At 38.8% G+C, this 15,331-nt stretch overlaps 1 protein-coding gene across 2 annotated transcripts in view; it reads right to left on the reverse strand.

Moving 5' to 3' along the window:
• The window catches only part of LSAMP (limbic system associated membrane protein), a 634,880-nt gene that overhangs the window by 226,759 nt on the left and 392,790 nt on the right, over positions 1 to 15,331 (reverse strand). For both annotated transcript variants that reach the window (XM_070788402.1, XM_019984807.2), the window contains exon 3: positions 8,038 to 8,163. In XM_070788402.1, the coding sequence (XP_070644503.1) occupies positions 8,038 to 8,163 (126 nt within the window). The remainder of the gene's footprint in view (positions 1 to 8,037; positions 8,164 to 15,331) is intronic.

Raw genomic sequence — 15,331 nt, forward strand, 5'->3', positions numbered from 1 at the left:
AGAAAATCATCATAACCTAACACTGACATCATGGTTTCACGTAAAGATGCTGGCCTGTATTGTCAATGCATTGTTTACATGTGCTCTTTTGTTACAGAGTCCACTCTTGCTCTGCTCACCACATGATGGGCCAATGAATCCAAGAGATGAGGGGTTGAGACAAGGAAGAGACTTAAATCAGGAGCCAGCTGACCAAGAAGATGGCACGCTAGCACCTCAAAATAATCATCTTATCTGAGTCTGGATGCCAGGTTCTTTTATAGATCAGAAATGGGGGGGAGGTGAGGAAGCAAAGTAAAAAAGCCATTAATCTTGCAAAAATCTCTGAGAAAGGCAAGCCTCAGGCAGGGTATGTGTTAATTTCTTCCTTCCTGCCATCTGCAGGTGGACAGGGTTCTGAACAAAGGCAATTTAGCTTAATAGTCAGGCACAGGGGCAGGATTCTCTGAAGCAGCCCATTCTGTATGATTATAATAACACAATGAAAAGCAAGTCAAGAAGAAACAGTTCCAACATGGAGTCAGAATTGGCTTCTCTGCAACACCTTCTCTGCCAAGGATAGTCTTCCTGCCTCTATTTTCTTGCCCTGGTTCTATTTATCCTTGAAGTCTTAGCGTAAGCTTCCTGGAGCTTTGCTGGCCTTGCAGATTTTGCTATGTTGGCCCTGTTTTATGGTCTTACTGAATGCTACTATAATTTTCCTTTATACTATATAAATCTATTTAAGTGGTTATTCACGCAATTATTAGCTTAATTCTCTGCTTTCTTGTTGAACTATAAGTTCTACTTGTGCGGGGACCATGTCTGTCTTGCTTCTCATTTTGGCCTTTTACAGAGTGAGCATTCTATAAATATTTCTTTTCAGAAAAACAAAGTGTAATCAAGATTAAGATTAATTTGAATATAATTCTATATTGATGGAAGATATGCTTTAAAACCAATATATATTTTGGGGCTCCAAAATCACTGCAGATGGTGACTGCAGCCATGAAATTTAAAGATGCTTGCTCCTTGGAAGAATCAAGCTATGACCAACCTAGACAGCATATTAAAAAGCAGAGACATTACTTTACCAACAAAGGTCCATCTAGTCAAAGCTATGGTTTTTCCAGTAGTCATGTAAGGATGTGAGAGTTGGACTATAAAGAAAGCTGAGCACCAAAGAATTGATGCTTTTGAACTGTGGTGTTGGAGAAGACTCTTGAGAGTCCCTTGGACTGCAAGGAGATCCAACCAGTCCATCCTGAAGGAAATCAGTCCTGAATATTCATTGGAAGGACTGATGCTGAAGCTGAAACTCCAATACTTTGGCCACCTGATGCAAAGAACTGACTCATTGGAAAAGACCCTGATGCTGGGAAACACTGAAGGCAGGAGGAGAAGGGGATGACAGAGGAGGAGATGGTTGGATGGCATCACCAACTCGATGGACATGAGTTTGAGCAAGCTCTGGGAGTTGGTGATGGACAGGGAAGCCTGGCATGATGCAGTCCATGTGGTCGCAGAGTTGGACACGACTGAACAACTGAACTGACTGACAAGACAATGAAAAGAAAACATAGCAAGACTTTTCTTTATTTTCCTTCTCTTTGTAAACAGAAAATGAGAATATTAAAAATTAAAGACTGCAAAAATAAATAAAAGTAATCAATAGAATATGTTGAACCAATATTGTTTAAATTATCACTAAATGGTCAAGACTCCTTACCTGCAAAGGTAGCAGGCTTGACTCTTTCATATCATTATATTGATACTACCAAGACTGTCTTGACAGAACCTTCTGGAAGGCCCATAAAAGAAATCCCAGAAAGACTTTTCTGAAACTTCAACTGTAGATTATATAATCTCTACATTCTCTCTGTAAAATGTGAAGTAAACTAATTCTAACATGCTAACTGAAAAGGCCAGATGATAGCTACTTGCAATATATGCTTCTGGAATTCAACTTAAAGAAATGAATTTAGTTTAACATTATGTATTTCTTCCAAACCCATGAAGGTAGAGTCTAGGCTGGACATATTAATAATTGGGTAAGTTATAAAATCAGAAGTAAGACAGATGGAGCTATAACATCAATGGAGTTTAAGAGCACCATTAGGCAAGGATTCAACTTGTAAATGAACTGAAAGAGTCTGGCTAAGTGATAAAACCCAACCTCCAATGAACAAGGGGATTTCAGACTCTTCAGAGTCCTGTTCTCCTTAGAATGTTTTCCCAACCCCATCAACATAGAAAATGCTTCTTTTTTATGGAAGGATAGTTGATGTACAACTATATTTATATAAGTTATAGGTTTACAATATAGTGATTCACAAATTTTAAAGGTTATATGCTGTTCATAATTATTATAAAATATTGGCTACATTCCCTGTGTTGTACAATATATCCTTGTAGCTTATTTATTTTACACATAATACTCTGTACCTCTTACTCCCCTACCTCTATATTGCCCCTCCCCACTTCTGCTTCCCTCCGCCCACTAGTAGCCACTAGTTAGTTCTCTTTATGAGTCCGTTTATTTATTTTTTTATATTCACTAGTTTGTTGTATTGTTTAGATACTACATACAAATGATATTATATATTTATCTTTCTCTCTCTGACACTTCACTTAGTATGATAATCCCTAGTTCCATCCATGTTGCCACAAATGGAACTTTTTTATGGCTGAGTAGCATTCCACTGTATAATTAAACCACATCTCTTTTATCCATTCATCTCTTGGACACATAGGTTGCTGCTGTATTTTGGTAATTGTAAATACTGTTGTTTGATACTACTGTTGTTGTTGTTTAGATACTACATACAACTGTTGTTGTTGTTTAGATACTACATACAACTGTTGTTGTTGTTTAGATACTACATACACATGATATTATATATTTATCTTTCTCTCTCTGACACTTCACTTAGTATGATAATCCCTAGTTCCATCCATGTTGCCACAAATGGCAAAATGTAGTTCTTTTTTATGGCTGAGTAGCATTCCACTGTATAATTAAACCACATCTCTTTTATCCATTCATCTCTTGGACACATAGGTTGCTGCTATATTTTGGTAATTGTAAATACTGTTGTTTGAACATTGGGATGCATGTATCTTTTCAAATTACTGTGTGTTCTTTTGTTCTTTTATAAATATAAAATATTCCTTACATGAGCTTTCTATATGTGGTGCTGATGTTAAATCTGACTTAGGCAAGAGAATTATAAAATGCCTACTAAATTGCTCTCAGCCTGAGGGGCTAAGTTCTCAGTGTTCCAGGTATAGAAAGCTACTGAGGATGTAAAAACTTTTGTAGAAATGAAATATATAGAAAAACTATTGTTGTCATTGTTGTTTAGCCACTAAGTAGTGTCCAACTTTTTGTGACTCCATGACTGTGGCCCACTAGGTTCCTCTATCCATGAGATTTCCCAGGCAAGAATATCAGAGTGTATTGCTATTTCCTTCACCAGGGGATCTTCCTGACTCAGGAATTGAACCTGCATCTTCTGCATTGGCAGGTGAATTCTTTACCACTGAGCTCCCAGGGAAGCCCAGAAACTCTGTAACCATGAACAAACCTGACAAGGCATGAGGCACAGTTGAGAAAGATACTTCCTCTGGAATGTGAGAAGAAAGATTTAGAAACAAAGTTAAATGAAGATGGGAGCAGCTTAGCTCATAGAAGTGAGATCAAACACACCATAGAAAATACATGTTACAGTGCAATTGCCCTCTGGGAGTTACAGGATTATGAAAGTCTAACTTAATTAAGGGAGAAAATAGGTCACATTTAACAACCGCATATGTGACACATCATTTTGACTACAGAAGAACTGAAGAGGAGAGAAAAATTAAGATATCAAAAATACAGGGGAAGGGAACCATAGAATTCATCAATCTCTTCTCTTCCATCTATATCAAGTATGTTCTGATTTTATACATATAAAAAATTCACCATTGTTCTAATCTCCCTCATTAAAAAACACTTGCAGTATTCTTGAAAAAGAGATTTCAGGTGTCAAAAGAAAAGAGAAACAAAATGATCCAACAAATTTTTTTTTAAAAAAGGACTGAATTAAGAGGTAATAAATATTCTTCTTCTCATAAAAATATACCTTGCACCTACCTTCCTTTCTCCCCCTTGTGTCATCAAGTGACAGGTAATCAAGTACTTGTGAACCCTGCATGAAATCTCCCCCTTTTCAGGGCTCAATGTCCCTGTGGGGTCGAGCTAATTACAGGTACATTTCCTCTGCAAGGCAGTCACACTCTGTTCTATTGAAGGCACAATTAATTATTGAACAAAGCTAGCTGGAGATTTTTGCTCGTATGGCCATGGGTTACAGGTAGCTTTGCTGTCACACAGGGAGCAGAGCCTCTTCTTTGAGTGTCTTTATGAAAGGCTTTGGATTATAGCTGAAAAGGATCAACCCCTGTTTCCAAATTTTGCAAAGGAAAACACACAAAACAACACCCCCCTCAATTTCCTATATAGAATAGTAAAGATAAATTCTCTCTCATGTAATCAAGAATATGATTATGATCAGGTGGTTATTTAGGTCAGATGTGAAAAAGATGAAAAAGTAGACTTGGGAATTAATATCCATTGTAGAGCGAATTGGAGTCTGTCCTTGAGTCTGTGGGCTTCCCTTGGGCTTCCCTAGTGGCTCAGAGGTAAAGAATCTGCCTGCAATGCAGGAAACCCGGGTTCGATCCCTGGGTTGGAAAGATTCCCTGGAGGAGGGCATGGCAACCCACTCCAGTACTCTTGCCTGGAGAATCCCATGGACAGAGGAACCTGGCAGGCTATACAGTCCATAGTGTCACACAGAGTTGGAAGCGACCAAGCAGCAGCAGCAGCTTGAGCCTGTGAATGAAGCAAGGAAGTAGTTTTGCAGGTGCCAGGGCAGGATTTGACCCAGAGAGAGGGCCTAGATAGATTATAGAAGAATAAAGTTATTTCTCTTAAGATGTATTTAGGAACTTAATGGGAGATCTTCCCAAAGCCCCATGGAGTCATAGACGAATGCAGAAAATCCTTGTCCTATGCTTCAAGCCATAGTCTTGAGCAAGGGTCTTTAAACTATTCTGTAAAGGGCCAGATAGAAAATATTTTAGGCTTTAAAGGTTAAACCATATCTGTTGCAACAAAAGTCTGCTGTCTTTTTTTTTTTTTTTTTTACAGCAGCCATAGACATCATATAAATGACTAAGCATGGCTGTATTTCATTAAAACTGTATTTAAGGGCACGGAAATTTTAGTGTCCATATATTTTTTAAAATTCTTTTGATTTTTTTCTAACCATTTAAAAATTATTCTAAGCATGCAAAAAAAAGTGAGGTGGGTTGAATTTGGCCCAGGGACTATAGTTTCCTGACACCACCCTCCCCCGACTATTGGGAATCCTTCTGTGTACACCAATTTTTCTATTAATTTTGAAGTCCCTCAGGTTCTCTGACTGTATGTAAATGGTCCCTTTATTCTGGAAGATCTAGTTTGTCCTTTGATCTTTAGATGACTTGAAATATCATGGATAACCAGATTATTCAGGGTTCAAACCATTTGTTTACTGTCATGAACAAGTTAACTAAAGTTAGCCATGAAAATCTACACTTATAGAACAAGCCTGGGGAAGTCTTGAAACTGGTTTGATTTCATTACTTTTCTGAACTGAGGGGATAAAAAAGAATTATCTTTCGTTTCAGATCATCAATAGTATTTTTCCCTGAAAAAAAAAACAAAACAAAACTATTTACTAGTCAATAATGCACCAAAGGGATAAGGCATTTTTATTAATATTAATGCAGTTCATTTCTTGATTATAACTTGAATATAATCTATTTCCTCCTTTCTTATTTTCTTTTATCTGCCATATATTCCATAAAAAATAAGAGATCATAAATACTATACAAACATTTAAATTAATTACAAAAGGGAGATGATATGAAAATAATGATAAGAAAACAAGATGAAAGCAAGAGTGTGTCTATATATGGATTTGATGCCATAAATCCCACACAGTTTGTTCAAAATCCATTTCATTAAGGTGTAATTTATATATGATTTCCTCTATTCTTTTTCAGACTGGTTATAAATTTGGCTCTAAGTTTGGTAACAGCTAATACAATGAAGGACTCCTCATTATTTGTAAAAATTCATTGGGTTCATTTAAAAAAACAAACCATTGCTTAGAAATAGGACAGTAGAAATACTGAAATAAAAGAGGAACTTCCTCAAAGGGTCCTTTCAGAGGAAACTATGTAATGCAATAACAATCTCTCAAAGCAACATTACAGAAAATACAATGATTTCAGAGGATATATCTTCTGTAAATCCTTAAATATGTGCCCCAAACTTTTATACCAAATTGTCACTTAGTAAAATCAATTTTACAGGAGAAATGTAGGTATGTTGTGGGATTGAGGGTTAATATATGCAATTCCATTCAAGGAGAATGTGCTCTGGAGGTTAAATTTAATCCAGGGGAAAGGTATATGATAACCAGTGGCTCAAACTTCAGATAATCCTGCATTTGTATTTTTTTCCATGTGAGGTTTAAAATGAGAATGAGAGGATATGAGTTTGAGGTTCATCCCATAAATAAGTGCCTCATTTACTGCTTTTATATATTCTCAACAAATAACAAGCTGTAAGCATTAATAACAAGAACGAGTTTTGACTTAACATCATCTTAAGAAAATAGAAGCCTCTAATCAGAACTGGTGCCTAAATAAAAGACTATTCCATAGGTTAGTCCAAACTTCACCTGGTAAATTAATTTGAGGGCTAATATGAAATGCAGGCCCATATTTTCATACCACAAAATACAAAATTATTTAAAGATGCTATAACCAAACACTACCCTAGTCTGGTCTTTCAGAAGTATATCAATATAGATCCCATTGTCTATCGAGCTTTGCATAACAATATTCATGGTGTTCACTTCAAAATTAATATGTTGTATTTGAATCTGTAGATATTTATATGAGAAAATGTTAAGAGAATATCAGATATAAATGAGTTAAATGTTTGGGGCTAGTTACCAAAATAAATGATATTTTATAAGAAAAATTGATCCGTAATTCCTCTTTCTGAAAGAACTAAATAGCAGACCCGATTCTGTGAATACTGTGTCATTCACAAAGGCATAGTTTTGTAGGTAAGAAAATTCAGTCTGTGGAGCAGGAGAGGACACGTGCAGTTAATCCTAAATAATTCGGTAAAAACATTTAAATGGGATTTAAAAGGCAGTAGAACCTCAGAACCCAGTGACGGTTGTGGGAAGGAGGAGGAGAGAATGCAGACGACATTTCTGAGAAATGATTTTCCAACTTTCATTAAATTAGCATCAATAGCTGGAGATGCATAATGAGTTCATGAAGGTTAGTCCATGCCTGGTACCCCTCCAGAGAGCCAGATGCTAAGGACAGGCTATTGCAAGTCACAACTTTGTATTATTCCTGAAAGATTTCTTCACAAGGTGCTACAGTATTAGGAAACTATATTTAAAAGCAAAGCAACACAAAAAGCACACAAAGAACTATGGGAATTTAATCCATACAAAATATTGTCCCAAGACATTCAGATACCGACCTGCTTTAGACATAATTATTAAGTCATTTAATGCATTTAATGTTTCTATATTGGTTGCCTTGGGGGAGTGGCCTATTAAAATGAAATATACCTTATATATAAACCACAGAACTATATATATAGTATAATATATTTATGGTATGGTTATAGACTTTATAGAGATGGACATATTAGCCAAGACCAGAGATGACCCTAAACAAGTTAGCTCTATGCAACTATTCTAACAGTGTTTTTTAAAATTTATTTACTTTTTAATTGAAGGATAATTGCTTTAGAGAATTCTGTTGGCTTCTGCCAAACATCAACATGAATCAGCCATAGTTATACAAGGGAGGGAGTTCTAATAGTGTTTTAATAACAACACACAGGCTTGCCTTTTGGATCCAATGGAATCACAGAAGCATGAGGATATTTTAAATGGTGTGTTGTATCTTGGGGCCTGGAGAGTTGCTTACCAGTTGGTGTAAGGTGTCTCCAGGTGATCACGGGTTCAGGACGGCCATTGGCCATGCAGACCAGGGTGACGTTGCTGCCCTCATTCACAGTGACATCCGAAGAGATGTTGGAGATCTTTGGTGGAACTGTTAAGACAAAAGCAAATGGAATAAGTAACCACATCATTAAAAGTAGGTTTGCAGTGCTGGTCCATGCAATTGGAAGTGGCAAATCTAAGCAAAGTACTTTTCTGACTTGAACCATTTGAATTTTTGTGTTAAGAAGATTACATACTTTAGGACTTCCTTACAGGTTCAGTGAGCAGATGTAAAGGATGGGTCTTACTGTAAGGTGAGAATCTTTCCACTGTGGTCAAGCACTATAGGAAGTACACAGAGTAACACAATGAAAATATCTTAGCTCTTTTATGATTCCAAGGGACCTGGTTTTGTTATTAGAGAGTGTGCACAAGTATAAGCATTAAGAATAGATTTTTCTTATCACTAGGTACTACTTACATTTATTTTCTTATGTAGATAAAATGAATGTATTTTCTTCAAATGTCAGGAAAAGAAAAGCAATGTTATTTAATATCAGATTGCAATTTCTGTTATTAAGATGCAGTAATCTGGTTGTTTACAATCTAGCCACATAATGAAACCCCTAGTTAATCACTACAACAGAAAGCCCTAAATATCATCTTGGTGACTGACAGGTCTGATGATGTTACCTCAGAGGTTAAACATGGAATTTATAAGGCCTATGTCACAGACAGGAGGGCGTGCATGTGTGCAAAGTCTCTTTAGTCACAACCTATTCTTTCCAACCCTAAGAACTGTAGCCTGCCAGGCTCCTCTGTCCATGGATTCTCCAGGCAAGAACATTGGAGTGGGTTGTCATGCCCTCCTCCAGGGGATCTTTCAGACCCAGGGGTCTAACCTGCGTCTCTTGCATCTCCTGCATTGGCAGGCAGGTTCTTTACAATTAGCGCCACTGGGAAGCCCCAAGTTCAGTTAGGTCACTCAGTTGTGTCTGACTCTTTGTGACCCCATGGACTGCAGAACACCAGGCTTCCCTGTCCATCACCAACTCCCGGAGCCTACTCAAACTCATGTCCATCATGTTGGTGATGCCATCCAACCATCTCATCCTCTATTGTTCCCTTCTCTTCTTGCCTTCAATCTTCCCTAGCATCTGGGTCTTTTCAAATGAATCAGTTCTTTGCATCAGGTGGCCAAAGTATTAGCATTTCAGCTTCAGCATCACTCCTTCCAATGAACACCCAGGACTGATCACCTTTAGAATGGACTGGTTGGATCTCCTAGCAGTCCAAGGGACTCTCAAGAGTCTTCTCCAACACCACAGTTCAAAAGCATTAATTCTTCGGTGCTCAGCTTTCTTTATAGTCCAACTCTCACATCCATATATGACCACTGGAAAAACCATAGCTTTGACTAGACAGATCTTTGTTGGCAAAGTAATGTCTCTGCTTTTTAATATGCTGTCTAGGTTGGTCATAGCTTTTCTTTCAAGGAGCAAGCGTCTTTTAATTTCATGGCTGCAGTCACCATCTGCAGTGATTTTGGACCTCCCCAAAATAAAGTCTGTCACTGTTTCCATTGTTGCCCCATCTATTTGCCAACAAGTGATGGGATCGGATGGGATGATGGGAAGACCCAACACCTTATGTAAATTATAAGTAATATCTCAACAACTCCTTATAATAAGTAAATAATATCCTATGAGGATTTTATTTATGGGTAGGAAAATAAGTTATAGAAGAGGCTAGGTGACAAGCAGAAAACAGATGTGAATCTAAAAAGACTCCAGGGCCCACACTCTTAAGCCCTACTTGAATGAAACTTCATCTTCACAATCCAGGCTACCAGATGGCCAAAAATAATGGGAATTACTTTTTGGTGATGTGAGAAATGAGTCCCCAGGGGCTAGCTGTACTGCCGTCTGACTTCCTTCATTAGTGTTCAGGGCAGCAACATTAGATTTCATACTGGTGGGCTTAAGTGGAAAGTGAATTACTTACTCACAAATTTCATCACAGAGGTTATGCCCTGATTACAAATTGGAGAGTTTATGCTTTGACGGTGATTTTCCTTTTCCTATTTTTTTTAACTCTTAGTTGCTTGTGCTGTCCCTGAGAAACTCTGTGTCAGGGGAGGGAAGAAGACAACAAAGCATGAAGAAGTTCAATAAAAAACAAAACCAAACTAAAAAACTTTTCCCCCCCACTCTTCCTGCCCATTAGAGACTCTGCGCAGAGACAAATAAAACGGGAACATTTTCTGCTTGTAGAAACAGCTGCCTGACAACCATAAGATTCTGCAGATCTCTGTTAGCAGTTATTGATGGGCAACTGACCAGGGCAGAGTGTCAAAGGAGGAAGTGGGAGGAGAATTCTCTTGACTAGCATTCTTCTCACGATGGCATCTTATATGGGCTCTGGGTAGGAACCAATAATTCCAAACCAAACACAATGGCAGAAATAGAATGTAGTTGATTCCTGTTACTTATTAATTTCTATTGGTAGAGTTTCTGTTTCCTCTTTGGGTTAAGAGTATTTTTCTCATATTCATACTTTGACTTATAATATAGTATCTTAGACTTTCACAAGGAGGACCTGAAAAGTTATACCCATTTAATAGGGAAGAACTTGAGGCCCAGAGTGGAATAATGGCTTATCAAAGGTGATCCCATCAAGAAATATGGCTAGGCTTAGAATTCAGAGCTCCTGTATGTCCAATTGTTCTATTGTTTAATAGTCACACTTTCTCTTTGTCAATTGAATAAGCCATTGTTCTGATCATGTCCCATAACAAATACAATACTACTCATGATGGTGTTGGAGAACAAGACTTAGACATCCTAGGAATCTTTCCTCAACAATCTAAAATCTGTAAAAGGAAGCTGTGTAGTAATTACAAGAGCTCACATCACTTAATTCATTGTTAATTCTGAATTCCAAGACAGGACACGGAGTACAGAAAAAAAAAACAAAAAACAACTATGGTCTAATTTAAAAAGAAAAAGTGGAGGGGGAAAGACTCCATACCCCTAAAATATTGACTATAAAAACATGAAAATTAACAAAACAAAAATCTCCAATGGTCAAGATCCCTGAGAGCTTTTAACAATGATAAAATTTACTATATTGCCTCTTCTTTATATGAGAAATATATATGTACTAAGGACTTTGATTTTACATGGCACAAAATGGGGGGTGGTCACTTGTTCAATGTTACATAGACAGGTGGTGATAAAACTGAGAATAAAATAAAGAACAATTGACTACAGGGCTATGTTTCGGCCACCAACTATATTCCTTTTCCTAATTAAGGACAATATGTTTAGGCTCTGGCTCTCAGATACTGGAGATGTAGACAGCATCTGGGCTAAACAGTTAGAAATGTAATCGTGCTTACATTGTATCTCATCCTGGGTCACTAACTAATAGTTTTTACTCCACCATTTATCTTCTTATTTTATTGGAAGTTTTTTCCCATAAGCATTTATATATGATGTAGTCTTTCTGTTCTAGAGAGAAGACCCCCCACAACCCTGCCAAATCCCATCTTACCTATTTTCAAACCTCTCTATCTCCACGTTCTTGAAGGAACTGTTCTATCTCATGTCTTCATTCCCTAATTCACATTTCATACTCCAACCTTCCGTGCAATCTAGACTCACTCATTAACTTCCAAAGAAACTGCTCTCAAGAAGCTCACCAATGTCCTTGAACGATATTGCTTTTAGGTCCAATGAAAAATTTTGTTATTATTCCCATTTTTCTCTGAAGTATTTTTTGTTGATAGTCACATCATTTTAGCATGGGCGGATGTGACCGGTGCATTTAGCGTGGGCGGCCGCGACTGGCGCTACCCCACGTCTGAGGTTAGGGGCAGAAGCCGGGAGGACCCCATGCCCGAGAGGAGGCAGGCCAAGAAGAGTCACCCCACGTCCGAGGTCAGGGGCTGCGGCCGGGAGGAGCTACCTCACGTCCCAGGAGCGGTGGCTGTGCGGGCGCAGGAGGGCCTAGAGGAGCTATTCCACGTTCAAGGTCAGCAGGGGCTGTGGTGAGGAGATACCCCTCGTCCAAGGTAAGGAGCAGCAGCTGCACTTTGCTGGAGCAGCCGTGAAGAGATACCCCATGTCCAAGGTAAGAGAAACCCAAGTAAGACAGTAGGTGTTGCAAGTGGACATGAGAAGGCAGACACACTGAAACCATACTCACAGAAAACTAGTCAATCTAATCACACAAGGACCACAGCCTTGTCTAACTCAGTGAAACAAAGCTATGCCCCTGGGGACACCCAAGACAGGCGGGTCATGGTAGAGAGATATGACAGAATGTGGAAACGAACAGAGATCATTCTGTTGTTTTTGAGATTGCAAAACGTTTTTGAGATTCTCCACTGGAGAAGGGAATGGCAAACCACTTCATATTCTTGCCTTGAGAACCCCATGAACAGTATGAAAAGGCAAAATGATAGGATACTGAAAGAGGAACTCCCCAGGTCAGTAGGTGCCCAATATGCTACTGGAGATCAGTGGAGAAATAACTCCATAAAGAATGAAGGGATGGAGCCAAAGCAAAAACAATACCGAGTTGTGGATGTGACTGGTGATATAAGCAAGGTCAGATGCTGTAAAGAGCAATATTGCATAGGAACCTGGAATGTCAGGTCCATGAATCAAGGCAAATTGGAAGTGGTCAAACAGGAGATGGCAAGAGTGAATGTCGACATTCTAGCAATCAGCGAACTAAAATGGACTGGAATGGGTGAATTTAACTCAGATGACCCTTATATCTACAACTGCAGACAGGAATCCCTCAGAAGAAATGGAGTAGCCATCATGGTCAACAAAAGAGTTCGAAACGCAGTACTTGGATGCAATCTCAAAAATGATAGAATGATCTCTGTTCGTTTCCAAGGCAAACCATTCAATATCACAGTAATCCAAGTCTATGCCCCAACCAGTAATGCTGAAGAAGCTGAAGTTGAACGGTTCTATGAAGACCTACAAGACCTTTTAGAACTAACACCCCCAAAAGATGTCCTTTTCATTATAGGGGACTGGAATGCAAAAGTAGGAAGTCAAGAAACACCTGGAGTAACAGGCAAATTTGGCCTTGGAATACAGAATGAAGCAGGGCAAAGACTAATAGAGTTTTGCCAAGAAAATGCACTGGTCATAGCAAACACCCTCTTCCAACAACACAAGAGAAGACTCTACACATGAACATCACCAGATGCTCAACACCAAAATCAGATTGATTATATTCTTTGCAGCCAAAGATGGAGAAGCTCTATACAGTCAACAAAAACAAGACCAGGAGCTGACTGTGGCTCAGACCATGAACTCCTTATTGCCAAATTCAGACTGAAATTGAAGAAAGTAGGGAAAACCACTAGACCATTCAGGTATGACCTAAATCAAATCCCTTATGATTATACAGTGGAAGTGAGAAATAGATTTAAGGGACTAGATCTGATATACAGAGTGCCTGATGAACAATGGATGGAGGTTCGTGACATTGTACAGGAGACAGGGATCAAAACCATCCCCATGGAAAAGAAATGCAAAAAAGCAACATGGGTGTCTGGGGAGGCCTTACAAATAGCTGTGAAAAGAAGAGAAGCGAAAAGCAAAGGAGAAAAGGAAAGATAATAAGCATCTGAATGGAGAGTTCCAAAGAATAGCAAGAAGAGATAAGAAAGCCTTCCTCAGCGATCAATGCAAAGAAATAGAGGAAAACAACAGAATGGGAAAGACTAGAGATCTCTTCAAGAAAATTAGAGATACCAAGGGAACATTTCATGCAAAGATAGGCTCCATAAAGGACAGAAATGGTATAGACCCAACAGAAGCAGAAGACATTAAGAAGAGGTGGCAAGAATACACAGAAGAACTGTACAAAAAAATCTTCATGACCCAGATAATCATGATGGTGTGATCACTCACCTAGAGCCAGACATCCTGGAATGTGAAGTCAAGTGTGCCTTAGAAAGCATCACTATGAACAAAGTTAGTGGAGGTGATGGAATTCCAGCTGAGCTATTTTCAAATCCTGAAAGATGATGCTGTGAAAGCGATGCACTCAATACGCCAGCAAATTTGGAAAACTCAGCAGTGGCCACAGGACTGGAAAAGGTCAGTTTTCATTCCAATCCCAAAGAAAGGCAATGCCAAAGAATGCTCAAACTATCGCACAATTGCACTCATCTCACACACTAGTAAAGTAATGCTCAAAATTCTCCAAGCCAGGCTTCAGCAGTATGTGAACTGTGAACTCCCAGTTGTTCAAGCTGGTTTTAGAAAAGGCAGAGGAACCAGAGACCAAATTGCCAACATCCACTGGATCATCATCAAAAAAGCAAGAGAGTTCCAGAAAAACATCTATTTCTGCTTTATTGACTATGCCAAAGCCTTTGACTGTGTGGATCACAAGAAACTGGAAAATTCTGAAAGAGATGGGAATACCAGACCACCTGATCTGCCTCCTGAGAAATTTGTATGCAGGTCAGGAAGCAGAGTTAGAACAAGACATGGAACAGACTGGTTCCAAAGAGGAAAAGGAGTACGTCAAGGCTGTATATTGTCACCCTGCTTATTTAACTTATATGCAGAGTACATCATGAGAAATGCTGGGCTGGAAGAAGCACAAACGGGAATCAAGATTGCCTGGAGAAATATCAATAACCTCAGATATGCAGATGACACCACCCTTATTGCAGAAAGTGAAGTAGAACTAAAAAGCCTCTTGATGAAGGTGAAAGAGGAGAGTGAAAAAGTTGGCTTAAAGCTCAACATTCAGAAAACGAAGATCATGGCATCTGGTCCCATCACTTCATGGGAAATAGATGAGCAAACAGTGAAACAGTGTCAGACTTTATTTTTTTGGGCTCCAAAATCACTGCAGATGGTGACTGCAGCCATGAAATTAAAAGATGCTTACTCCTTGGAAGGAAAGTTATGACCAACCTAGATAGCGTATTGAAAAGCAGAGACATTACTTTGCCAACAAAGGTCCGTCTAGTCAAGGCTATGGTTTTTCCAGTGGTCATGTATGGATGTGAGAGTTGGACTGTGAAGAAAGCTGAGTGCTGAAGAATTGATGCTTTTGAACTGTGGTGTTGGAGAAGACTCTCGAGAGTCCCTTGGACAGCAAAGAGATCCAACCAGTCCATTCTGAAGGAGATCAGCCCTGGGATTTCTTTGGAAGGAATGATGCTAAAGCTGAAACTCCAGTACTTTGGCCACCTCATGCGGAGAGTTGACTCATTGGAAAAGACTCTG

The sequence above is a fragment of the Bos indicus genome, chromosome 1 (assembly GCF_029378745.1).
Source record: "Bos indicus isolate NIAB-ARS_2022 breed Sahiwal x Tharparkar chromosome 1, NIAB-ARS_B.indTharparkar_mat_pri_1.0, whole genome shotgun sequence".
Classification (NCBI taxonomy): Eukaryota; Metazoa; Chordata; class Mammalia; order Artiodactyla; family Bovidae; genus Bos; species Bos indicus.